This window comes from Lagenorhynchus albirostris, chromosome 9, assembly GCF_949774975.1.
Source record: "Lagenorhynchus albirostris chromosome 9, mLagAlb1.1, whole genome shotgun sequence".
Lineage (NCBI taxonomy): Eukaryota > Metazoa > Chordata > Mammalia > Artiodactyla > Delphinidae > Lagenorhynchus > Lagenorhynchus albirostris.
This window is the reverse complement of record NC_083103.1, coordinates 45,720,871-45,747,884: the sequence shown is the minus strand read 5'-3', so window position 1 is coordinate 45,747,884 and position 27,014 is coordinate 45,720,871. Positions and strand designations below refer to the sequence as shown.

The 27,014-nt window shown below is 41.1% G+C and overlaps 1 protein-coding gene across 1 annotated transcript; it reads left to right on the top strand.

The window, feature by feature from the left end:
• The first annotated feature begins 12,505 nt into the window (after positions 1 to 12,505).
• On the top strand, positions 12,506 to 26,769 carry WEE1 (WEE1 G2 checkpoint kinase). Its single transcript, XM_060157799.1, has 11 exons — positions 12,506 to 13,146; positions 14,610 to 14,815; positions 15,278 to 15,341; positions 15,694 to 15,866; positions 16,348 to 16,469; positions 19,905 to 20,051; positions 22,908 to 23,003; positions 23,099 to 23,184; positions 24,326 to 24,496; positions 24,589 to 24,734; positions 25,503 to 26,769. The coding sequence occupies exons 1-11, from the start codon at positions 12,571 to 12,573 to the stop codon at positions 25,654 to 25,656; spliced, it is 1,941 nt and encodes a 646-aa protein (XP_060013782.1). The 5' UTR covers positions 12,506 to 12,570; the 3' UTR covers positions 25,657 to 26,769.
• The last annotated feature ends 245 nt before the right edge of the window (positions 26,770 to 27,014 follow it).

Below are 27,014 nucleotides of genomic sequence, written 5' to 3'. Positions count from 1 at the left end.
CCTTTATATTTGTTTCATTAAATTGGTATGGAGGTGGGGGGAAGTGTTGTAGAAAATACCACGAACATAATAAAATACAACACATATATTGAGAGTATATTGTGTATCAAGCACAAAATAAGTACTTTTCCATACATTTTTATCTACTCATAACAATTTTGTGAGATATGTGGGATTTACTACTCCTGTTTGTACATAAGGAAGCTGAAGGTCCAAAGAGGTTAAGTGTCTACCCAGGCCTTACAGCTGTGGTGAGGCAGGGCAAAGACTTAAGAACCCAGACTTTGTGACTCCCAAGTCCAGGGTGTTTTTTCACCACACCACAACTGCCTTCTCAGATGAAAACCTGTGGCAGAGATTATCAAGATGAGCTTTGGTGATCTCGATTGCCCAATGACCTGAGCACCTGAAAAATCATCTCTAATGTTGGAAAATCAGTGTGGGGTTTACCAAGGTCCAAAAAAAGGGGGGGAGGGTGTGTGAGGGTTGTCCTGCAACAATCACTTCTTTGCTGTTGTTGACCATGCTTTGTTTGCCAGGGAGCTGAAACGTGGCTGTTTTTCATTTCAAGCCTTACAGTAAAAAGGAAAAAATGTTATGCCGTTTTAGTTAATATAAATGTTATCTTTGATCAGGTTCTTTGAAGTCTTGCTAAAAAGGGTCATGATTTAGTCATTTGAAATTGGAAACCCTTCAGGGTTGGGCGGGGGGATTGGCTGCTTTCCCTTCAAAGCTCTTCATAGATAGGTAACATTAGAAAAGGTCTCAGTCACCCACGTCTCAGTCTCCATTCTTTTTTTTTTTTTTTTTTTTTTTTTGCGGTACGCGGGCCTCTCACTGTTGTGGCCTCGCAGGCTCAACGGCCATGGCTCACGGGCCCAGCCGCTCCGCAGCATGTGGGATCCTCCCGGACCAGGGCACGAACCCGTGTCCCCTGCATCGGCAGGCGGACTCTCAACCACTGCACCACCAGGGAAGCCCGAGGAGGAGCTTTTTATTCCGAAGCTGACTGTTCCTTATTCATACTATATGTTTTCTGACTGAGGACTTGCTCATTCGGAGGAAGAAGAGCCTGTTTCTAGCTCCATCTCTGAGACTAGGAAGTTAGAACTTAGTCTAATGCACTCAATCACTAGGAAAAATTTTCAAGTTTTCCTAAACAACTCTTCAATCGGTGACAGACCAAAACTAAATTATAGACTAGTTTTAAGTACACAGCAATGAGAATGTATGATCTTCAACTGCATGTAAAAGTATGAATGATCCTCATAAATATAATGTTCAGCAAAGGAAGCTGGACCTAAGAGTGCGGGCCAAACTACTCTCATTATCTGAAGTCAGGACAGTGGATACTATTGGTAGGGAGGGGAGCTGGGGGTGAGAAGAAAGCCCAGAGGGAAGTTGAAGCACTAGCATCATGGGCATGTCCATAGGGCCCTGCACTTAGAAAGGCCCCACTGGTGGTTTAATGCTTTGCTGTCACCATCTTAAAGTTCTTAATAAAACTGGAACATTGCATTTTCATTTCTCATTGGACCCTGTAAACTATGTAGCTGTAATGTTCTATATCTTAGTCTGAGTGTTGAATTTGTGAATATTCACCAAAGTGTACATATTTTGATATGTTTGCTCTTCTGTATGTATATACCTCAACATGAAGTTTAAAAAAGTTGAATTATAGATTATTTTAAAAATAAGTCAATTGGGCTTCCCCGGTGGCGCAGTGGTTGGGAGTCTGCCTGCCAATGCAGGGGACACGGGTTCGTGCCCCAGTCCGGGAGGATCCCACGTGCCACGGAGCGGCTGGGCCCATGAGCCATGGCCTCTGAGCCTGAGCGTCCGGAGCCTGTGCTCCGCAGCGGGAGAGGCCACAACAGTGAGAGGCCCGCGTAACGCAAAAAAAAAAAAAAGTCAATGAAACATTACTTATGGAATGCAGCCAAAGTTGTATTCACAAGAAAATTCATGACCTTAAACACTTTTACTGCTGAATAAGAAAAAATAAAAGTTCATTAACAAAGCAGACAATGCAGGAAATTAGAAGCGGAAAAAAAAGTCACAGCAAAGCAAAATTTAAAGAAAGCAAAAGGAAGGAATTAATAGAGATAAAAGCAAAATGAATTATTTCAATATCAGAAAAACAACTGATTAATAAATCTAAGATCTAGTTCTTTGGGGTGGGAGGAAAGCAAACAGTAAAACTGATAAACCACTAGCTAACATGATAAAAAAAAAAGACAAAACAAATACACAGTGAGAAAGGGCTTATAACCATGGGTACAGAGGAAATGATGAGAAATACAAGTGAAAACTTTGCTCAGTCCTATGCTATTACAATTTAAAATCTGAATGAAATGGATAATACTCAAGGAAATATAAATTACCAACAGGGACTCAAAGACAGTAGAAAATCTAAACAGATAAATAACCATGGACAAAAGCTATCAAAAGCAATACCTCAAAAAAAAAAAATCTGAACCTAGACACATTAAGAGCAACATCTTTCAGACTTTCACATAATCAATCATTCTCATACTATTAAAGCTGCTCTAAAGCACAGAGAAAGAAGCAAACATTCCAGTGTTTCATGAAACCAAAGTCCTATAAAGATTGTACAACAGAAAAACTATGGACCAGTTCCATTTATAAATATAGATGCAAAATGACTAAATGAAATACATGAACATAATTTTGCAGTATGTTCTGAAAACGACTACAGTTTATTTCAGGAAGAATAGAGTGGCATAATAGAAGGAAAATCTATCATCTAATTCACCACATAAATAATTAAAAAGAGGAAAAAGCAGAATAATGAAGAGAAATGCTAAAATGTGATAGAATTGAATATTCATTCCTCATAAATATTCTGACAAAAGGAAAAGAATACTTCCCTAATATAACAGATATAAATCATGTCCACATGCACACATACACATAATCGCATCTTATTAACCAATATTATTCTTTTTTTTCCAGTATTATTATTATGTTTTTTTAAATAAATTTTATTTATTTATTTATTTGGCTGCGTTGGGTCTTCGTTTCTGTGCGAGGGCTTTCTCTAGTAGCGGCGAGCGGGAGCCACTCTTCATCGCGGTGCAGGGGCCTCTCACTGTCGCGGCCTCTCCTGCTGCGGAGCACAGGCTCCAGATGCGCAGGCTCAGTAGTTGTGGCTCACGGGCCCAGTTGCTCCGCGGCATGTGGGATCTTCCCAGATCAGGGCTCGAACCCCTGTCCCCTGCATTGGCAGGCAGATTCTCAACCACTGCGCCACCAGGGAAGCCCTGGGAAGCCCTCCAATATTATTCTTAATATCCCCATTGAAGTCAGGAGCAAGACAGGAACGCTCTCTACCTCTCCTATAATTAGCACCATGTTCTAACCAACTGAGCTAACCAGCCATTGAACACCTCTCCTCTTATTTAATGTTGTTCTGGAAGTGCTAGCTAATGCAATTAGACAACAGAACAAAGTAAGAGTCATAAATACCAGGAAGAAGGACAGAATTATCAATTATATGATTGCCTACGTAGAAATCCAAAATAATCAACTGAAAAATTGTTAGAAGTAATCCAGGAGCACAGAACATGTTTTGTGTCTTTATTTCATCCTCGCCATTTTTCTGTGCTCTTGTTGTTTCTAACCACTGGTTTACAAGCACACAGACACACAGGGCCCTGGAAATCAGCAGAGCTTGGTAGTGGTGGGTGGGAGTTGGGGTAGGCATCAAACAGAAGGCTGGGCTGCTTCAAGAGCCTTGAAGGCAAGGCAGGTGATCCAGTCAGAATTGTCAGGAGCGTGTGTGAGCAATCCTACGTCCTAAACTGAGCTCCTGGCTCAGTTAAGATTCTGAAGCTGGTAACCAGGGACAAAGCCTCTTATTCTGTGTTTAAAAGTGAGACTGTAATAAATCAGAGGGCTCCTGGAAGCCCCTTCCTTATCAGCACCTCACCACAGACTGCAGCCAGAGAACAGACCTGCAGGAAGACCAGTCCAGATGAAGTAACCAGGCTAAGAAAACAGAAGCACAGGCTCCTTTCCCAAGAGCAAAGCCAGGGGAGGGAGATAGGGAGGTGGGGAAGCGAGGAAAGGGAAGGAGGGATAGGGCATCAGTGACCAGAAAGAGAGGAGAGCTCTAGTGTGTCAGAAAAGGCAGGGTATGGGTCTCTAGGACTTGTGCCATATTCCACCTTCCCCATCCTGTTTTAGAGCAATGATTCGGCCTTTCTCTTGGCTCTCTCTTTAGTTGGTACCTAGGCATTTTGGAAGTGAGATTTTTTGATAATTTTGTATATTTCTCCAAATGTCTTCCCTGTGGTAAATATATTTACTCTAGGTTAATTTTAAAAAATTGAATCATTATACAGTTTTGCAACCTTTTTTTCGTATCTTAGATATCTTTTCATTTTGTACATATAGCTCTATCTCATTATTATGCAAACTGTGGTTACTTATTATTTAATGGACATTCGGGTGGCTTCCAATTTTTGGTATTTTAAACAATGCCTACAACACAATTCCTCCAAATCTCCATTTGGCTGATTCCCTCACTTCATTCAGATTCCTGCTCAAATGCCACCTCCTCAGAAAGGCCTTCCTAGATCATCCTATTTAAAATAGCACCTCCCTCCAACCCTCTACCACTTCTTAATCCCTGACACCTCCCTTTTTCTTTTATAGCACTTATCACTACTTGATATTTTTTGTACCTTTGTTTAATTATATATTGTCTGTCTCCACCAGGGGCCTCAAAGTTTTATGAAAGTAAGGACTTTGGTTTGTTTCACTGCTGTGTTCCTAGTGCCCAGAAGGGTGCCAAGCCCACAGGGGAATCTCATTAAGTATTTACTGAATGAATTAACACAACGATAAACATTCTTTTATATATGTTTGCAAACCTGTAGAAATGTTTACTAGCATTGCTGAGTCAAAGATTATAAATATTTAAATTGTAACAGAAATATTCAAAACAATCTTTTAGGGACTTCCCTGGTGGTGCAGTGGTTAAAAATCCACCTAGCAATGCAGGGGACACGGGTTCGAGCCCTAGTCCAGGAAGATCCCACATGCCACGGAGGGACTAAACCTGTGTGCCACAACTACTGAGCCTGCGCTCTAGAGCCCGCGAGCCACAACTGCTGAGCCCGTGTGCCACAACTACTGAAGCCCGCGTGCCTAGAGCCTGTGCTCCACAACAAGAGAAGCCACCGCAATGAGAAGCCCACACAACGCAACCAAGAGTAGCCCCCCCTTGCCACAACTAGAGAAAGCCCGCGCACAGCAACGAAGACCCAACCCAGCCAAAAATAATTAATTTTTAAAAAATAATAACAAAACAATCTCTTAAAAGTGGTACCGGGGCTTCCCTGGTGGCGCAGTGGTTGAGAGTCCGCCTGCTGATGCAGAGGACACGGGTTCATGCCCTGGTCCGGGAAGATCCCACATGCCGCAGAGCGGCTGGGCCCGTGAGCCTGCGCGTCCGGAGCCTGTGCTCCGCAACGGGAGAGGCCACAACAGTGAGAGGCCCGCGTACGCCAAAAAAAAAAAAAAAAAAAAAAAGTGGTACCAATTTACACCCACCCCCATAGCAGACAAGAATGCATTTCTCCAAACCCTCTGCAACACAGCATAGTATCAGTCATTATAATCTTTCCTCTTTTTTTTTTTTTTTTTTGCGGTACGCGGGCCTCTCACTGTTGTGGCCTCTCCCGTCGCGCAGGCTCAGCGGCCATGGCTCACGGGCCCAGCCGCTCCGCGGCATGTGGGATCCTCCCGGACCGGGGCACGAACCCGCGTCCCCTGCATCGGCAGGCGGACTCTCAACCACTGCGCCACCAGGGAAGCCCCTATAATCTTTCCTCTTGATTTTAGAATTTAAAATACATGTGGATTTTATGGTATAACAAAAAGGTAGAGGTGCCAAGTCTGACTGTCTCTGATTCCCACTCCCCTCAATCACGCCGTACAGGAAGTGTGCCCTGCAGTCCAGACTCTAGCAGCACACTGCACAACTAGCCTGGCCCAAGGCTGGTTCCTGTGACACTGTCTTCATCAAGTTTCCCAGTGAGTTCTCACCCTCACCTTACCCCATTCCTGACAGGGTAGAAAGAGCTATTCTTTAAGTCAGTAGTAATACAGTCTCAGTAATGCTGGCTCTATGACTGTGTGATACAGGCATTTAACGTATCTGGGTTTCATTTTCTTCACCCGTAAAATGTGAATAAAAATACCTCTTGGAGGGTTCCTATAAAGATTAAGTAAGATAAATATGTAAAGCATCTGGCTCGGTGCCTACCATACAGCTGGCACTATAGCCTTCCCAGCTCCCTTTAAAGCACTCCAGCTTTTTGTGGCACTTAGGACATTTCCCATATGCTGACCTGTATAAAAAGTAGGGGCAGTGGGTAGGATATGGATGGTGCTTGAACATGGCACGCACTCAATAGAAGATGCCAGGTAGAGTTGATTTTTGCATTCAGGAACTAGTCCATCCTCACTGGTATGTTTTTTTCCACGTACATATTTACACCACCAATCAGCTGATCGTATCCCACACTGCCGCGTACTCTCTACCCAACTAGCTACTGGATGAGCTCATCTCTCAATCCTGTCTGAGCTGAACAAGGCCTTTTACAGAACTTTAAAACTGACTCACCACTGAGTCATCAAAACATAGCAATACCCAAACACACTCCTGTTGCTTCACAAAAGACCAGCATGGGATGTCTGCCTTATCTCCTTTCCCTCTCCTACTGAGACTGGGCCCCTTGTCTCACTGGAGAGGAGTCATCACATCTTTTGTGCGGCAGTAATCTGAACAAAGCTGGTTTAGATAATCACGGTGTGGCCAGCAGACAACTCGTGGTCATCCGGGTCATTTCCTGTGTATGTCACTAACCCAGGAAGAGAGGCAATTAATCAATTACCCGATTGTGTATTTAGCACCGGCATTCTGTTGGGCACTCACTTACTGATTCCTCCTGTTTATAACATTTCTGTGAAGTGACCTTTTCAGTTATTGAAACTCATGAAGAATAGAGAGAAAAGCAGCCCTTTGCAAGAAATATTGGAGAAAATGGGGCTACTTCGTTTCATTCCAGTAAAAAGAAGTTCTAAAATAGCAAATAGGAAGCATGATGTTTTGGCTAACTGCCTCACAGAGCTGTAATTTTAAATGTGGGTTGAGAACTCCTCTCTTATCTAGAAATAATATGGCCAGTGGTCAGTATTTTCTCTTGGGAAAAGTCTTAAAGTAGTATTCTTGCCACAGGCCTTACTGATTGCAGTGGACTATCAAGTCGTTGAAGATTAGGGGGGCCTGTGTAAAGGCTGAGATAACTGGGGGCAGGCCTGAAGGCTTCTTTCACTAACAAAACTGGTTATAGCCAAGGTTTTGTGTATGTACAGACGCAACTGTCAAGCACCCCGGCATGGTCTCTCAGTGTTGAAGCCCTCAAGAAAAAACTGAATGAGAGGGCTTCCCCGGTGGCACAGTGGTTGAGAGTCTGCCTGCCGATGCAGGGGACGCGGGTTCGTGCCCTGGTCCGGGAAGATCCCACATGCCGCGGAGCGGCTGAGCCTGCGCGTCCGGAGCCTGTGCTCTGTAACGGGAGAGGCCACAACAGTGAGAGGCCCGTGTACAGCAAAAAAAAAAAAAAAAACTGAATGAGAATCTTAGATCCTCAAAGTTTTTGTACATAATCTATATAATTGCATGTAATGGAATCTTCCCTTGATCTTATATAAATGTCAGAAGGATAAATGAAAATAGTATGTTAGTAATCCTTAAAGAGTCATTAGGCATGAAAATAAATTATGCTCATTTCATTAAAATACAAGCTTTCAACTGGTCACTCTTCCCTAGCTATACTTCTCAAGTTCTTATCAATACTATCTCTGTTCTGATTTGATTATCCTTGCTGGTTGTACACAGCCTTTAACTGTTGATCCACGTTAAGCAAACTTATTTTGGTGACACCAGGAATCACATGTTGCATTTACTGAGTATAAAGCCATTAACAAGTATGAAGAGTCTCGAATAACACTGTTATAAGTAAAAGCACACATAACATTTATTGAACACTATTCGTAAGGGACAATGCTAGTCTCACATTTAATCCATTGAACAACGAAGGAGGAACTGGATTTGATTATTCTGTATCAGAGTAAGCTGATGAACATGTGATGAAATGGTCAGTGTCATCCATCAGAGGGTATTAAGGCAAGTGACAAAGGAGAGAAATCTAATCTATACGTGAGAAGTCAAACAGGAGCAGTGGTAGGAGTTACCACATTCTAGCCTGAGAACTGGATTCCTGGGGCCAACCAGCAGTTCGTAACAGAGCTGGGTTGAAGTGAGATGAGGTTTGCTGAGAGAACCAGCAGAAGGAGATAGGTAAAGATATTAAGCAAGATGAAGAAAGACAGTTTAACTTTTTTAGCATATTATTTGGTTTTTAAGTGAAAAACAGATTTGACCAACATGGCTTTTTAAAAAAATTAGATATCTATCAGAGTAGGCTCTTCTTTAGAAAAAGTTATTATTTCTCCAGAATCAAAAACATAATCTGGAAATGATTCAGCTTTGGGTAAAATCTGGCTAGTCTTAACAAACATTCCTAGAGACTTTACATCACTGTGAAAAATTAGGTCCTAGTTCTGAAGGACTTTTCATTCAAAAGTTCATGGCTTATGTTAATGAGAATATGCACATATATTTATGTGCTGTATATATTATAAGTATTTGAGGACTTCCCTGGTGGCACAGTGGTTAAGAATCGCCTGCTGGGGGACACGGGTTTGATCCCTGGTCTGGGAAGATCCCACATGCCGTGGAGCAACTAACCCCATGTGCCACAACTACTGAGCCCTCGTGCCACAGCTACTGAAGCCTGCACACCTAGAGCCTGTGCTCCGCAACAAGAGAAGCCACCGCAATGAGAAGCACACCCACCGCAATGAAGAGTAGCCCCCGCTCGCTACAACTAGAGAAAGCCCACATGCAGCAACGAATACCCAACGCAGCCAAAAATAAATAAAATAAATAAATTTATTTAAAAAAAAGTATTTGAGAAGGTGATTTAGGACATGCAATTATAAATTTTCAGGGCAGGAATCTTGCTTATTTTGCTGCTAAGGAAGGTGAATAGGCTGACAACAGTGGCATGAAAAAGCCTTTTACTTGCTAAATCATCAGTCTAAAGGAGATAAACAGGTTAAGTTTGTTCTCCCAATACCCAGAGGCAAAATTTTCACTCAGTTATTACAACATTACCACAAGCCTGTGGATTCTGCAAAAGTTGCCTAGCAACATTACAGTTAGAAACAACACAGGGTAGGGAAAGAACAGGAAATTTGAATTAGATATGCCCTGGGGCAGGTGGGCGTGACCCGTACAGTGAGTGCTGTACTCTGAGAAGCATGAAATTTTAAAAATCGGAACAATCATTTAGAATTTCAGTTAGGACATTGCTGCAGTTAAACCATAACACTGTGCCTGTTCTCAGCTGGAGGAGGCAGGGCCTGGGTTTCTTACTCATTTTGGCACTTCTGTTTTAAAGAACACTACATTTTAATTATTCCAGAAACATTTATTAAGAACCTTCTTTGGGGCCAAGGCACATTGCTGGTTGCTGGAGCTCTAAAGACTAATAAAACTCGATCTCAGCGCTGGGTGGGAGAGAAGCCAGACATGTAAACAAAGAGTGTTACATAGTCCATGCCGGGTGCAGTGGAAAGTCTGGAGCCGGGAATATCTATTTTACACGGAAGTGGTGAAAGTCAAATGGTTCTTGCTCTGATTACTGCTTTTAACAATACTTAAAAAAAAAATTCCTTCTTTCCCCCAGTAATTTTATACATTTGTTGGGAATTTACCTTTCCTATTCTGTGTGAGGACCTGGGTGTGAACCAAGAACTCTTCCCTTCCCATCCGGAACCAGGCCCCTTTGCCCCAGCCAATTTCAAGAACCTCCTAGTTCAGGGAAGCAGAGAGGTGGAAAAGTTAAGAGGTGACAAAACCCAAAAAACGTTAGAAGATTGTTTACCTCCAGGAAGGGGACTTGGGCTGGGGGTTGCAGGGGTAAGTCGGAGACTTCTATACCATTTGAATTAATAATATAGAGAGAAAAATAAACCAATCAACAAATATTTAAGTAAGGGCTCTATTATTCGCTCAGAAGATATTGAGCACCTAACTCACATCAGAATACTGCAATAAACAAATGGAAAATGTCCCTATACTCAAGGACCTCATTTTCTAGAAGGGAATAGGAATAATCAATCAACACACTTTGAAATAGATATAAGCCTGTAAAGGAAATAAAGCAGCGTGTTGTGAAAGAGTGGGGGGGGGCGGCAGCATGAGCTTGCGTGCGAAACGATAGAGGATATAGGATTCCTATATGGGAGAGGCTTAGGGGCAAAAACCTCGCTCTGGAGAGGTGTTTACTCAGCTTTAAAGTTTCTGTTTACCTAGGAAGCACACTATTTTTACATACAACTCATGTTACAGATCAATAAAGAGTAGAAGTTTTCTAAAGTTATTTTTATTTACACTTCACATGAAATTGAGAAAATGTTAACTATCCGTATCAAAGAATTTATATTTCTCACTAGGAGAGAAGTGTTGGAGGGAGGGTGCTAAAAACCACTCCTTGGCTTTGGCCACGGATTATCAGAGAACACCTCTCTCTGATATATACAAAAGGGTTAAGTTCCAGTCTTCTGAGAGCTTAAAATTAAGTTTGGACTAACACACAAAAAAGACACATTTATACATCAGTTAGCAGATATTTGGAGAAGACAACTGTTTACCCTTCACTGCTTCTTCAGTTATGTGATCTCAGGGAATTTCCCATGTGTTTCCATTGTTAAAAACCACCTTGAGTTTAACCTTTGAAAAGTGTTAGAACATATATGGTCGGGTGTTAATATCCATAAAGTGCCACAATAAGAAAAACAGACAAGAGAGATAAATGCAAATGGCCATTAAGCCCATGAAAACTGTCCAGTGATATGAATCAAAACAAAACTACATCTACAAACATTAAGTACCCACTGATGTCCAGAATCCACCAACGGTGTACTCTAATCCACCGCTTGTGAGAACGTAAATTTTTTTTTCTGGAAGGCAGTTTGACAGTTTATATATACTTTGAGCCAGTAATTCTCACTTCTGTGAATGTATCCTAAAGAATAAAAAACAAAACACAGAGGAAAAACAACACGAGAAGGAACAATATTCATTACGGGGTTACTCACAACTGAAAAATTGTCAGAAGCTTCTATGTGCGACAGTAAGAGACGGATTAAATCACAATTTGACGTAGTACTAGAGAAATTTTTTCTCAAGTTGCTTTGAAACTTGCAGCGAGCTGAGCCAATCTGTTTTGCCAACACTTGCCCACGTGCTGGCAAACAAATATAAACACCGTGGCCGCGTGGTGGGCACTTGGTTTTGTGCTTAGGGCCCAGTGTGGTGCTGCTTTATTTACTGTGGGCAAGTGGGGGGCGGGCGGTGGAGAGCGGGGACGGCAGAGGGGACTATGGCCTGCGAGCGCTCCCCTCGCGGCGGACACACCGGCCCCTAACAGACTCTCTGGGGGAAAACTGAGGCTCAGAGGTCGCCCCGCATCCAGTGACCTCGCCTCGAGAACTCGAGCGTCCGTCTTCCGGCTGACTTCGGTATCGGCCTAACCCATTTGCACACGGTCGCAAGGGTCCAGAGGCCGGAGGCACCATTCCCGATTCAGACCTCGACCCTGCAACCAGACTCCCCACAGCCACGCCCACTGAGCCCCAGGGCCCGGCACCAAAGGGATGCGGGACAGGATGTCGGTCTCCCTGGGCAGCGCCCAAGGGCCACGGCGGTCCCCCTCTCCCCGCGACCCGCAGGGATCCCGAGGGCTACGCCGTCGCAAGTCCCGCTCCTGACTCCGGGGAGCCGGAGGGGCGGCGAAGAAGTCGTGTCCAGGCCGGCGCTCGGCTCGGCCTAGTCCAGTCCGCACCCTTCGCTCCTCCCAGAGGGCTGCCTCTGTTCCCCGGCCCGGCCCTGTCCGGGCGGCGGCGGACCCAGCTCCCAGCCATCCAGCTCGCTCATAGGACCGGAACACTGCGCCCGCCCAGGCCTGGATCCGCGGGGGGGCGGGGCGTAGGCGTGGGGGGCGGAGCTAGCAGGTTCGCGCCAAAATCGCGTAGTTGATCCCTCCCCCGCGGGCTGAGTCGCGCCCTCCTTTTTTTTCAAACCCCGGGCTGGGCGGGGATTGGTGGACTGGGCACTCACGTGGTTAACGGTCGCGGGAAGCCGCGGAGCCCGAACTTGCTGCTGGACCTGCGGAGACCCCAGGCTCGGCGCCCGGGCCCCCCCGCCTCTGCAGAAGAGTCCGCGCCGCCGCCGCCGCCGCCCCCGCCGGCCGCCGCCCCGAGAGTCCCGGAGCCGCCGCGCAGGCCCGCCGCCGCGGCCACCAGGCGCGCCCAGTCGCACGTGGCGGACCCGCCCCCTGGGCCGGCCGTGCCCTGGACTCCGCGGGCCCAGGTTCTCCGGTCCTCCGCCCCGGCCCCGTGGGCGCGATGAGCTTCCTGAGCCGGCAGCAGCCGCCGCCGCCCCTCCGCGCCGGGGCCTCGTGCACCTTGCGCCAGAAGCTGATCTTCTCGCCCAGCAGCGACTGTGAGGAGGAGGAGGAGGAAGAGGAGGAGGAAGGCAGTGGCCACAGCACCGGGGAGGACTCGGCCTTTCAGGAGCCTGACTCGCCGCTACCGCCCGCGCGGAGCCCCACAGAGCCCGGGCCCGAGCGCCGCCGCTCACCCGGTCCGGCCCCCGGCAGCCCCGGAGAGCTGGAGGAGGACATGCTGCTGCGGGGCGCCTGCCCAGGCGCGGACGCGGCGGGCGGCGGGGCCGAGGGCGACTCGTGGGAGGAAGAGGGCTTCGGCTCCTCGTCGCCGGTCAAGTCGCCTGCAGCCGCTTACTTTCTGGGCAGCTCGTTCTCGCCTGTGCGCTGCGGCGGCCCGGGGGATGCGTCCCCGCGGGGCTGCGGAGCGCGCGGGGCTGGCGAGGGCCCCTGCTCGCCGCTGCCCGACCACCCGGGCACCCCGCCCCACAAGACCTTCCGCAAGCTGCGGCTCTTCGACACGCCGCACACCCCCAAGGTGAGAGGACGCAGCTGCTGGGGCGCCCCGAGCCCGCGCCGGCCTAGCCTTTTAAAAAGGCAGTGGCGCCGGGAGCCGAGCGCGGCGCTGCCCGGGTTCGGTTACATAACCGCCGGGCCGCACCCGCGCTCGCTCTTCTGCGCCGCAACAAAAAAGTTGGCAGTCCCTCTTTTGGGCCCTGCCCAGAAGTTGTCCGTTAAGATTATGTAACTGAACAATGGGCCTCGTCTGGAACTTCATCTTTCAAGGGGGCTGATCGGCGCAGTCCAGGTGGCTGACGATTTAACGCCCGCCGAGTCGGGGCCTCCCCGAGCGTGGCAGCGGGGAGTGTGGCACCGATAACGTGGTTTGGAATGATGCTCGAGTGGTCCTGGCCCGACCACCTGACACTCCCGAGCGCCGCAGCCATCAGGTGGCTTTTAAACGCAGTGTTCTGTCCTGTAATTTGGGCGGCGCACGCAGGAGTTCGGTTAAAAAAAAAATTCATGCGCTTATCGTTTCGTATCAGGTGGCCTTATGGGGGAAAGTTTGAGATACGGAGGGAGACTGCGCTTCGACTTGGGAGAAAAGGCTGGCCTTCAAGCATTTACAGTCTTAAAAAGATTCGTAAATAACTAAGGGGTAGCGTTTAAGCCTCTTTCCGGACAGAATATTTATTGGGTAAGCGTTTGTTTACACCCTTGGGTTTGCAGTTCCCAAGTTTGGTCAGCCTAAGTGTCAGGATTAGGAACGTCCAACTGTTAAAAACCAGCATTGGTGTTGTTGCCTGGACCCTCAGGCTTTCATATACCGTTAATTAAGTATCTTAAAGAAGTAGCTGTTCAGCACCTGTTTGCTGAATGGCTAGTGAGTAAGCAGATGACCACTTCTAGAACTTTAGAAGTAACACAAGATTTTAAAACGGACACTTCCCGAAATTAAGACAGGTGCCGCATTTATAAGATTAGTGCAGGAAATGCACCTTTTTAAGTGAGTCAGTTTCAGTACCGTTACTAGTCATAAACCTCAGGAAGATGTGTGCTTTTGTGCTCTACTGTTTGCTAGCCGACTTGCCCAGGGCAAGATCCCTCTGGAAGTGAGGGGAGGAGTCCTACGGAGGAGGCTTTCAAAGCCCTACTTGGATGGGGGAGGGGAGCTTTTATGGGGCTCCCTGACTGCTTTCCACTTTTAGATGGATTGAAAGGTTTTGTTAACTTTTATCCTCTAGAATGAACTTAATTTTAGTCTGCATTTATATTCTTTTTAGGGTTAGAGACCTTATTTTACTTGGCCTTTTCAGAAAAGGTGGTTAGTATCCAGCTTCAGGCTCCTAAGTTAACCACTGTTTATTTTGCTTGAAAGATAACAAAGGCTTGTGTGTTGCTTTGACCTACACATTCAGCCTCGTGAAAGCCTTGTTGAAAGTTCGGTTGAGAAGGCCAGCTATAGCACTTGGATCCTAAACATTTTTTTCCCCCTCCTAGAGTTTGCTCTCCAAAGCTCGAGGAATCGATTCCAGTTCTGTTAAACTCCGAGGTGGTTCTCTATTCATGGATACAGAAAAGTCAGGAAAAAGGGAATTTGACATACGACAGACTCCTCAAGTGAATATTAATCCTTTTACTCCAGATTCTGTGTTACTTCATTCCTCAGGACAGTGTCGTAGAAGAAAGAGAACATACTGGAATGAGTAAGTTATTTATTATTCAACAGTGTGGTTCCCCAACCACCCAAGATTGGTTTGGTATACTTATTAAAGTTTCGTTTCAACTGAATGACATGGAAGTTTATGCACTGAGAATTTTCTCCATTATTAGCAGTTCTCAGTAATCACCTGTGGAAAAGAGTGGTATGGGAAAGGAAGGAATAAAGAGCCTAGATAGTAGGAAATCTGCTGGTGTCAAAATGAGACAGGCAGAGAAGGTTGATTTCCAAAGGCTTTAATTTTTACATGTGTGGTGGTGTTGGTGTATCTAAGCAAGAACAACATTTCCATCAGTTGAGCTGTATCTTGTCATTACAAAATTAAATGCTTTCTTTTCTGTTTTCATTCATTAAATTTTCATTTTGTTATATACCTGTCAGACAAAGTTTTGGATCTCTAGTTGATGTATCTGTCAGATATGTTGATGGAAAAAATAATATTTTTCAGTTCCTGTGGTGAAGACATGGAAGCCAGTGATTATGAGTTTGACGATGAAACAAGACCTGCTAAAGTAAATAGATTTTGATTTTATTGTTTTTGAAATTTGATTTTCTACGTCTTAACAAGCTACCACATATACATGTTAAATAAGCCACATATGCAAGCTACCATATATGCATGTTAAAACATAATTTTTAGGGAGGAGTCAAGATGGTGGAATAGGAGGATGCGGAATTTGTCACTCCTCACAAGTTCATCAAAAACGCATCTACAAATGGAACAATTCCCACAGAGCACCTGCAAAACATAAGATATAATTTAAAAATTTCACACATAGTGCTATCACCATAGTGAAAAAGTCATTTTCATACCTTTGTATTTTATATATACATATATATATATGGATACACTTTTTATTACAGAGAATTACAATTACTGAAAGCAATATGAAGTCACGGTATACAACAGAATTTCATGAGCTAGAGAAGATTGGCTCTGGAGAATTTGGTTCTGTGTTTAAATGTGTGAAGAGGCTGGATGGATGCATTTATGCCATAAAGCGATCAAAAAAGCCATTGGCTGGCTCTGTTGATGAGTATGTATTAAAGATTTTGTCTTCTCTTTTGTTCAGTATGATGTTACAAATGTTAAGGTTTTAGGTGGTCAATCATTGAATTTAATTCTCTAACGTTTGAGAAGTTGTAATGATTTAATCAGATCCATTTCATTTTGTGCCATTAGTTCTTACTGGACTTGGAAGAATAATATAAGGGGTCTGATCTTGGAGCCTAACTTAAATTTCTTATTTCTAGTGGCATCCATGAATTCATAGTGAAGTGGAGTTTCATCTTTTCTGAATTCTAGGGCCAGCAAGCTTCCTTCTTTCTAACATTCTTTAATGGAAGTCTATGGAAAAATCTGGTACAGAGTTTTAACTCCCTCTCTTTCAAGCAAGTTGTCCTTCAGCATAATGATAGATCCAGAAGTCAAGATTCTTTTATGAACTTTCAGATAAATTAACTCAGTTCAGGCTTGAATAAAAATGATTTACCATTCTCTTAATCTCAAACTTCTAGGCAGAACGCTTTGAGAGAAGTATATGCTCATGCAGTGCTTGGACAACATTCTCATGTAGTTCGATATTTCTCTGCATGGGCAGAAGATGACCATATGCTTATACAGAATGAATATTGTAACGGTGAGTAATATAATGGTTCCCTTGTAAACTCATAAGCTCAAGAAAATGAACACCAAGGAGATACTTCTTTTTATCTAAAGTCTTGCTCTAATTCTATATATCTTTTATCTCTTGTAAATTCAAAGATCAGAAGCCTGATCTTTGAATTTCAACATGAATTTCAAGTGCAAGTAATTCTTACGTAGAAGTTAGTATTGAAAACCTTGTTCTTGCGTGCATATTATATGTATGCCTGTTACTCAAATTAAACTGATTTTCTTGAGAGGACAGCAGCCTTGCCGTATATATTTTGGTATCCCTAGCACTTAACATAGTGTGTGTGGGGGATATAGTAGTTAATAATCCAGGCTCCCTGCATCTAGCCTTCCCTTTCCATTTCATTTTATGTGCTGCTAAAACTGATATTGGTTACTCATAAAATGACAGTGACTCTCCATTGATACAAATTTAGCCATTTGTTGAATCTTGCTCCCCCTTCCATCTATCCAACCTAGTTTACCACTAGAATCCACTGAGATGTTTCTGTAAAGTAAGAGTTATGCTCTTTTAGTTCCCTAGTTGTGCCTCCCTCCCTCCTTCCCCCGCTAAAACAAGCATTTATAGAGGTTTAACTTTGGACCTTTGTATAGCTTTGAATTTCATCAGGTCCTTCAGCAATCAACGTGTGTCCTTCCTTTTTTATTAAAGCTTTACCAGAGTCCCGGCCTCACTTCTGATTCTTACAGACAGCTGTTATTAAATACTTAAATCTTTATATATGATGGATTTTTATTTCTGTATATCTTCAGTGAATATTAGAGAATTTAGAATTTAATGAACAGTCGAGTAGCAAAGATTATTTTTGTTGATTCTCATTTTTTCTTAAGACCAGCCATTTCATAGCTTGTGAATAAATAAGTGTTATAGGTAGTAGATTCAGGTTTTCTGTATTTGAAAACAAAACAGCAGTAAAAGACTCATTTGTCTTACCTGACTTCTCATTGAGTTGTCATTTTAATCTCCACCCTTGAAAGAATAAGTGCTCAGTGTACAGCATTGCTGCTATTTTGTTTCACACATCTGTTGAAATGTTTCTCTTCATACCATCAAAACATTTTTGAAGCTATCGCCCATGGCCTTGTGTTTCTTAACCTCCATTTTTTAGTAACTGCATTTAATAATAGTACAACTTTACCATAATACCTTCTCCCCTCCATATTTGCTAGATGCCGTCTCCTTTTAGTTTCTATCTGCCTCTCACCTTGTTGGATGTGCCTGGCTCTCTTAAGTATTTCAGCCACAGTCCAGATACATGGTTGTGTCATTCAGATGATTTTGAGAAAACTCTTGGGCCTGCGAGTTGGGAGGGAATGAGCCATCTTGCTAACCCTCTCAGATTACAGAGACCTTGTCCTGTAATAAAGTTAGATTATAAAATAATCTTTTGAAATAGTTTATTATTTTGGAGCATTGTAAAACACTTAAGGAATATGGATCTTTAGAAAACAAATAGACCTCTGTAAAATAGGACTGCCTCTTTGTATGGTTGTTTATTTTGCTTAGATGAAAGACAGTGAGGCTATCTAGATACATTTGTGAGCTCTTCTTTTGTTTCCCTTTTCCACCATTCTCTCCACATAAACCCTTGAATGTCCTAATAGGCCTGGTCTTTAGATCCTTTTCTACAGTTTCACAGGGAAGGATTCTGTTATCATTCATTTGTTGTGTTGATTAACTGATATCCTTTATCTTAACTGAATTTCCTTATTGTCTCAAACATTGTTTGCATTTTGAGCCTTTTTTCTTGGTTTGGTGATAGACTGAATTTCTACTCTTGATAAACAGGTGTAGAAAAATGTTGATAGATAGGGGAGGAGAACCTGAAATATCAGATCAATGGTTTGCTTTTCTCACCTCTTGCCCTTTCATCAACAAGATAGAAGAACTGGCCTAGCTGTAGTTGCTAGACCCACTAGAAAGCAGCCATGTTATTTCTTGGTAAACTTGATCTAGGACTCCAAGCTCACCTGTCTGACAGGCTTCTTGACCTGCTCCCTCCTAGACCCCTCTTCTTCCTGCAGTTCAAGATTTGTTCAAGTTAAGTTCAGAAAACATACTTAATCCTAAGCTCTCCAGGTGTGTGATTTATTTATTTATTTTAAACACATTTGACGTTTTGTTATTCGGTCTTGTTCAAATTATAGGACCTCCTTTTCTGAGTAGTATATCATTGACCTGGATTTTATTACCTTGATTCTGATTTTATTATTCCCAACTAAGCTTTAAATGGAAGTGGTTTATTTATTTATTTATTTATTACAATAACTCCTTGTTTCCTCTGAGACAGAATATAAACAAAGTTTTTAAGTATAAACTTAAAGTTTTTTAAAGTATAAACAAATTAGCTAATTGGTTTGACTGATTCTATAAAAGTAGGTTATGTTCTTATTCATAGTAAGGGTAGTATAAATTAAAACGATACTAAGATACTGTTTTTTACTTACAAAATTTTTAGACTCTGTTGTTAAGTGTGTGGGAAAACAGGTATTCTCACACATTAAACATGGGAGTATGAATTGGTACAGCCTTCTCTAAGGGGCACTCTATGTGTGTGTGTTATTGCCCCAGATTTATCTTCCAAATCCCCAGATTTACATAAGCTTATGCTAGCAGAATTTAAGTATTAGCCATTTTGAAATCAGAAACTGAGTGTACTGTTATTTTATGTGAGCTTTCAGAGGTAATCAGATCTTGGCACTGATGGTGTGAATACCAACTCTAAGCTCTTTTGCCAGATAAACAGAAATGGCCCTCTCAGCTACAGAAATTTATTCTATATGTAATAAAACACTGTTTCCCACACACACTGTGCATGTGTATATTACATTGTACATACCCTTTGACCCAGCAGTTTGTTTGTAGGAGATATACTAAATATGTGTGAAATGACCAATGTACGAAGTTATTCCCGCGACCACAGTATGTAGTATTAAAGGCTTGGAAATTATTTCTAAATGTCCATCAATTAGGGGATTGGTTAGTGTATTACCATTCAATTATACAGTGGAACTCTGTAGACACAAGAAAGAAAGGGGTAGTTTTGTATATTGGTAGAGAATGATCTTCAAGATAATGAAAATATGTTTTCGCTTGTGTAAAAAGGAGTTGAAAAGAATACGTAAGAAACTGATAACATTGATTTACTCTGGGAAAGAGAACCAGGTGCATTGCTGAAGTATGTATTCATAAGACAGAGACTTTACATTGTACTTTGTACCCATGTGAGTGTATTACCTACTGAAAGAATAAATAAAATTTGGATTTCACAAACAGGTTGAAGAGAATAGGTCCTATATAAAATGTCACTTTCTTGGTTGTGTGTGATCATACAGTAAAGATGGAAGAAAAATAATATTTCAGGAAGAAGAAGATTCTAATTTTTCTTGTGTTTGTTAGGTGGAAGTTTAGCTGATGCCATAAGTGAAAACTACAGAAGCATGAGTTACTTTACAGAAGCAGAGTTGAAGGATCTCCTTTTGCAAGTTGGCCGGGGCTTGAGGTATATTCATTCAATGTCTTTGGTTCACATGGATATAAAACCTAGTAAGTATTATAGATCCTCTGACCTGTGTTCTTTAGGGTTATAGAGAATAAATGACTTCATTAAAATAATATGGGAACATAAACATCTTACTTTGTTTTTTCATTGTTAGTTTTAAAAGATTTTTGACCCACTTATTAGTATTGTTTTATTTCCCATCACCTCTTCCCTTGTTATCCCAAATTTGAAATAACAAACTCACTTTTACTAAAAGTTAAAAATGTGCTGCATCTTATGGGAACCATGTAGTCTCGGAGTGGGACTTTGGGGAGACTAAAAGAACCTGTGTTTAAAGCCCGTCTCTTGTACTAGGCTATAGACCCATAATTTTAAATTAATGCTGGTGCCACTAACATGGTTATTAGAATAAAATGATAAATTTGAAAACATAGGTGCTACAAACCTGGAGGTATTTCTAGTCTGTAAAAGAAATAATAAAATTGTCACTGTATGACCCAGAAAACAAAATGATAGATGTATTGTGATTATAAATGTATTTAAAATGTTGCAGATAAATAAGCACTGGAGAGTTTAGGAACATAGTGGTTTTATTTTTTTTCTCTTTACCATTAGATCATTTTCAGCTAAAAATTGATTTTTATATATAAATGGCTCTAGTAGATCGACCATACTATGGCTCAGAACAACCTCATAGTATTCTTTCAAAGGCTTATGAGGTTTCAAACTGAAGATGCAGTGGTACGAATCAAGGTGTAGGCCTACATAATTTTATGTTAAACTGAAACAAAATTGTATTACAGAAGTAGTAATTAGTACATTGTAGAATATTTTAAAATATAGACAAGCTGGACAAAAAAAAAAATTAAATCCCCATTCTTCTATTAATCTTTGGAACTACAGTTATAATGTCAGTGCTACTAAGAGGGTTATTAGAATAAACTGAGCTGTGAAGATGCTTTGAAAACTTATGTGCTGTACAAACATGGTGGTATTTCTAGCCTGTAAAATGCCATCAAAATATTACTGTTTTATTCAGAAAACAAAATGGTACATGCGTTTAGATTGTCTTGCATTAAAAAAAGTATGCAGGGCTTTCCTGGTGGCACAGTGGTTGAGAGTCCGCCTGCCGATGCAGGGGACGCGGGTTCGTGCCCCGGTCCGGGAAGATCCCACATGCCGCGGAGCGGCTGGGCCCGTGAGCCATGGCCGCTGAGCCTGCGCGTCCGGAGCCTGTGCTCCGCAACGGGAGAGGCCACAACAGTGAGAGGCCCGCGTACTGCAAAAAAAAAAAAAAAAAAAGTATGCAGGTGAATCCTACACTAACATTTTAGTGCAAATTCCTCTCATTTAATCAAAAATAACATCATAATGTACATACTGTTTTATAACTTTTTTTTTTCTTGGCGGTACGCAGGCCTCTCACTGTTGTGGCCTCTCCCGTTGCGGAGCACAGGCTCCGGACGCGCAGGCTCAGCGGCCATGGCTCACGGGCCCAGCCGCTCCGCGGCATGTGGGATCCTCCCGGACCGGGGCACGAACCCGTGTCCCCTGCATCGGCAGGCGGACTCTCAACCACTGCGCCACCAGGGAAGCCCCATAACTTTTTTTTTAAGACAACTGTCTCTACCTTTCCATTTCAGTAAATTTTTATCTCATCTAGTAGCCAGATCATATTAAAATTTTTCCTAGTTGACCAAAGTCCTTAACAGTTGATTCGTCCAAACTCATTTGCATTTTAGGACCATGCATTACACCAGGTTAAATCCATTTTTCTTTTTTAGGTTTTACCCTTCCCCTACTTAAATAATAAAAATAATACAGACCTTGTCTTGCAAGATATCCTTTCTTCTGGGTTTGACTGGTTGCTTCCTAGCTTATTCCTTTCTCTATCCTTTCAATTAGAAGTTATAACTAAAAGGTTGATGGATTTAAGTTAAACATTGTAGGCTAGGTGTTTTTAAGTTGAATTTAATGAGGTGGGTTTATTTTCTTTTTTAATCTATGGACATATGTGTGATTCACGGGAATTTAAATCATTTTGCACAACTTAGTTATATAAATTATGTGAAGAATTTTTTTACATTAACTTGCTAAAATGTTTATTTTCCAAAAGGAAAAACTATATTTGAACTGATGGCAGTTAACGTGGATCAGTAAGGTTTGCCCATACTCACTCATAGCTTGTATTAAATGTCAGACAAACATAGTGGATTCTTATATTACAAGTACAAAAGTTGAAAATATTAGGGTTTGTGAAGTTTTAAATTTATAAATATCACCATAAAATAAGTTGTCCTGTAAATAAAGCAAAATTGGAAAGATGACTCTAGTGAATGTAACATTTATAACTTCTATACTATATTGATAAAACTACTAAAATAAAATCTGCCACTAAAACTTACATTAATCATGAGCTTACCTGAATTAGAAAAAAAAAATGTGTACAGCAGAAATAATGAACCACAGAACCTCATTGAGATGTAGATGCTGTATGGTCAGCCAAACTCAATAGCTACATGACTTATTCTTTTCACACCAGCCTTGTAACATTAGATTAAAATTTGTTCTTTGGCAGCATCACAAATTAGTATGTTAATTGCCTTTTGTATTATTTCTAAGTAATTAAAACTGCTGAAGATCAGTGTGTAGGTGACAAGGGTCTAATGCAATGGTTTCCAAGTGTTCAAGGACCGGTGCTAGGCCAGAAAATATATTCCTAGAAAATATAGTCCCAGTTCTTGTCCCCTGAGATTTTCATTCTCACTGAGTTTGGGGTAGAACACATAAGAATCTATATATTTAAAAGCTTTCTGGTTGATTCTGTTATATGACTTGTTTGTGAACTTTGGTTTAACTGTTAACTGTTAGTATGGCTAACCTAAATAACTGTTTGACAGGTAATATTTTCATATCTCGAACTTCAATCCCAAATGCTGCCTCTGAAGAAGGAGATGAAGATGACTGGGTGTCCAACAAAGTTATGTTTAAAATAGGTAAGAAAGAAAAATAACCAGATTATTTCCTCAAAATAAAGAGGGAGAGGCTGGTTTGTTTTAATTCTTGACTGTATTTTTTTCAATACTTCTAGGTGACCTTGGGCATGTAACAAGAATCTCTAGTCCACAAGTTGAAGAGGGTGATAGCCGTTTTCTTGCAAATGAAGTTTTGCAGGAGGTAGTTTTTCTCCTTTAAGCCATTTGCTTTGTAATACTTAACCAGTTGCTAGAAAACTATAAATGCAGATGTACTGAAATTTTATGCTAATAACTTGTAGAAAGGTAATACAAAATAGAAAGCGTAAACTGTTAGCTGTGGACGTATTTAATCTAGCAAAAGTCAGTAAAGGCAAAGATTTATCATATTCAGCAGTGGTGGAGTTGCAGTAAAAGAGAAATTTCCATACACTACTGGTGGAACTTTAAAATGGCATTGCCTTTTTGGGGATCAAAGTGTTAGTATTGGGACTTCCCTGGCAGTCCAGTGGTTAAGACTTCGCCTTCCAATGCAGGGGGTGTGGGTTCGATCCATTGTCAAGGAGCTAAGATCCCACATGCCTCGTGGCAAAACGTAAAACAGCAGCAATATTGTAACAAATTCAGTAAAGACTTTAAAAATTGTCCACATCAAAAAAATCTTAAAAAAAAAATGTTAGTATCTTTCAACATTTTAAAATCATGTACGCTTTGACCCAAAATTTCCATTTCTAGGAGTCTCTCATTCAGAGATAGTCATATACAAGTAAATTGAGAATGATGTAAATATGTGTTTAGCAGTAAGGGAATGATTAAGTAAATTATGGCACATAGTTAATACTGCTATTTCAAAAAGAGTGTTGCAAAATATTTCTTGATAAGAGTTTTGAATGAAAATAGAACAAGTAGAACAAATGAAGTGTATGATTACATTGTTCTTTTTATATGTATATTTGTTTTATATGTATATGCATATTTCTGACTTGTTGATGTATGTATGTTTTGTATTTTCATATGAATGCCCCCAGGGGGATAGGAATTTCTTCTGAGAGTTGAGTTGGGCTAGTGATAAAGAAGAGGCCTTTTAGAAATGCCTAAATACTTTTAGAAATGTATTTACTTTCCCACCCCAGAGTGTATATTATTTTATCATTAAAAAAATAATAATCTCCCCAAATTTAGCTTGTTCTCTGAATAGGTCCTAAACTTAAATGTGGCATTGGACATTTTAATTTCGTTTTATTTCTCACCCAAATCATCATTGCGGTGTAATCTTACTTTATTTTGGCCATTTTTATATTCCCTTAAGTTTCTTTTTTTTTTTTTTTTTTTTAATTTTACAGAACTATACTCATCTACCAAAGGCGGATATCTTTGCCCTTGCCCTCACAGTGGTATGTGCTGCTGGTGCTGAGCCTCTTCCCAGAAATGGAGACCAATGGCATGAAATCAGGCAGGGTAGATTACCTCGGATTCCACAAGTGCTTTCCCAAGAATTTACAGAGTTGCTAAAAGTGAGCATTTTATGTATGAGGCACTTTATTGACATGATTCAATATTTTATTAAATTACATGCCTTTACATTAATTTTACTTCTCTTTTTAAGGTTATGATTCATCCAGATCCAGAGAGAAGACCTTCAGCAATGGCATTGGTAAAGCATTCAGTATTGCTGTCTGCTTCTAGGAAGAGTGCAGAACAATTACGAATAGAACTGAATGCTGAAAAGTTCAAAAATTCACTTTTGCAGAAGTAAGTGATGGGGTTTTTATTTGTTTTGTTTTTACTTTCTCATTTTTATTCTCAAATTTTAATGAGAGATGATTTAGGCTTTCCATCAGTGAGGAATATAGTGGCTTGGCATGTTATACGGTTAAAGATTGGGGATTTCTGCTTTACATTGGTATTCGACCATAAATTTGTGTTGTTTCTAAAGTTTGAAATTATGGACTTAAAAATTTTTTAAACTTGCATATATTTGCAGTGGTGATAATCCCCAAGCCCCAAATTGTCACAAAAACTAAAATGAGCAGGTATCAGTTTTTTCCCTCCACACTCTCAACATAAACTAACATTTTCCTTGCAACGTTCTATTCTACTTATTTATATGAAAGGATGAAATAAATGTCGATTAGGTTAGTAGATGATTCTCATATTTGCTCTGAATGATCTTTGACATTTTTGAAAACTGGTTGGAATGATCATTCTAATTCATTTGCTTTATTGCTGCCGTTTTGATTCTAACCTAATAAAACTGACTTGAAATATTTAAAGGTTCCTTTGCCATTAGTTTGATAGCCATCATAGTTCATATAAAGAGGAAGTAGAATTTTCCTTTTGTCTGTATTATGTAAAGAGATCTTCACAATACCGTATTTTTTCTTTCCTCAGTTGCATGAGTAATGATATCATGCAAAGATCTCCCAACTGATAATGTAGTTTGTATTTGGCCTCTTAGGATCCCTTCCTAGGATTAATACAGTAGGTGAAAAGTCTTGTTTCCTATTTTTACGTTCTTAGAGAACTCAAGAAAGCCCAGATGGCAAAAGCTGCGGCTGAGGAAAGAGCACTCTTCACTGACCGGATGGCCACAAGGTCCACCACCCAGAGTAATAGAACATCTCGACTTATTGGAAAGAAAATGAACCGCTCTGTCAGCCTTACCATATACTGAACTACTCATTTCCCACCCCCCAAAAAAAAACTGTGACAAGAGGAAGCTAGGTTGAAATCACTGCTAGAATCCAGTTTGCAATTACTTTCTCAATCGGTGTCAGTAGTTTTACTGAAATATGTTTTAGGACTTTTATTTGTGAATTACAGTTGAAAGCTGTATTTTGACCAGTGCTATATCAGGCTTTTGTCTAGTTTTACCAGTCTGTCTTCTGTAGGATGTCAGTCACTGTTGGATGTTACACCAGCCTTTCCAGGGTTAACCACTGTGGTGGTGTGCTGCTTATAGTTAGCTGTTGCATTGTAATAAAAGGTATCTGTCTCTGTAGTGACTTGTAAAAAAGGACTCAAGGGCTTTATTACATACCTATTCTCCCTTTGAAAAGGGAAATGCTAAGAGACTCAGTACTCCTCAGCCTTCAATGTACCTGTGTGTCAATCTTATATTTCTTTTTTTAAATTGTGAATTATACTTGTATATCCCACTGGGAGCACTTTGTAGGCATTGCATGCACCATGGAATGATGATTCTGTGGAAGTACTGCCTTGTGAATTTGCTGCTATTTTAGTTGTGTCTTTGCTGTAAAATTGTAGCATTAAACAATCATTGTTGTTAATAGGCTTTCTTTTTAAAACGATTATGTGAAATATATAGCTGCTCTTGATGAAAAGCAGCTATTTGCCTTTTTTTTTCTTTGAACTTTGAAGCTAGTGCATTGGAGAAATGCACCTCCCCCCCCTTTGGAATGCTGTATTAATGTAGTATAATTATTACTGGTTTTGTACTTTTTCCTGATAATGCCCTTGCCTGACTCTTTTTAAAAAATGTTTCCTCCCTTCACCCAAGTTTTGTACTTGATTATATTGTTAGTCTGTTTTTTAAATGTTTTGCCTGGTTTCTCTTCAATATTTGTGTATATAAACTAATCTTGGTGATACTGTACATAGCTATTTGAAATGCCAGAATGACTTCTGACTGTCCCAAGCTTATCACAAAATATGTTTTATGTGTGATTAGCCATTTGACTAATAATACTGGCTAACAGATGTTGCAAAAAAATAGAATCTGTCTATTGTTTGTTTTTCTATTTTGGTTTAAAACATGTTTGCACTAGTCTGTTTGACTTGTGTTTTATTAACATTGATTGGCATATTAAAAGTCACTCTGAGCTTACTTTAATTGTCTAAATCTTTGTGATGCCTGTTTTCTACTATTTTATCTCCATTATCACTACATTTTAAAATGTAGAGTATAATGTATATGAAATACTAAAAGCAGAGGGCACATTTTTGACAGAATATGAAACACTGATTATTTAATGATGAGCTTTAGTCTACATTAGTTACATTTTGAGATTT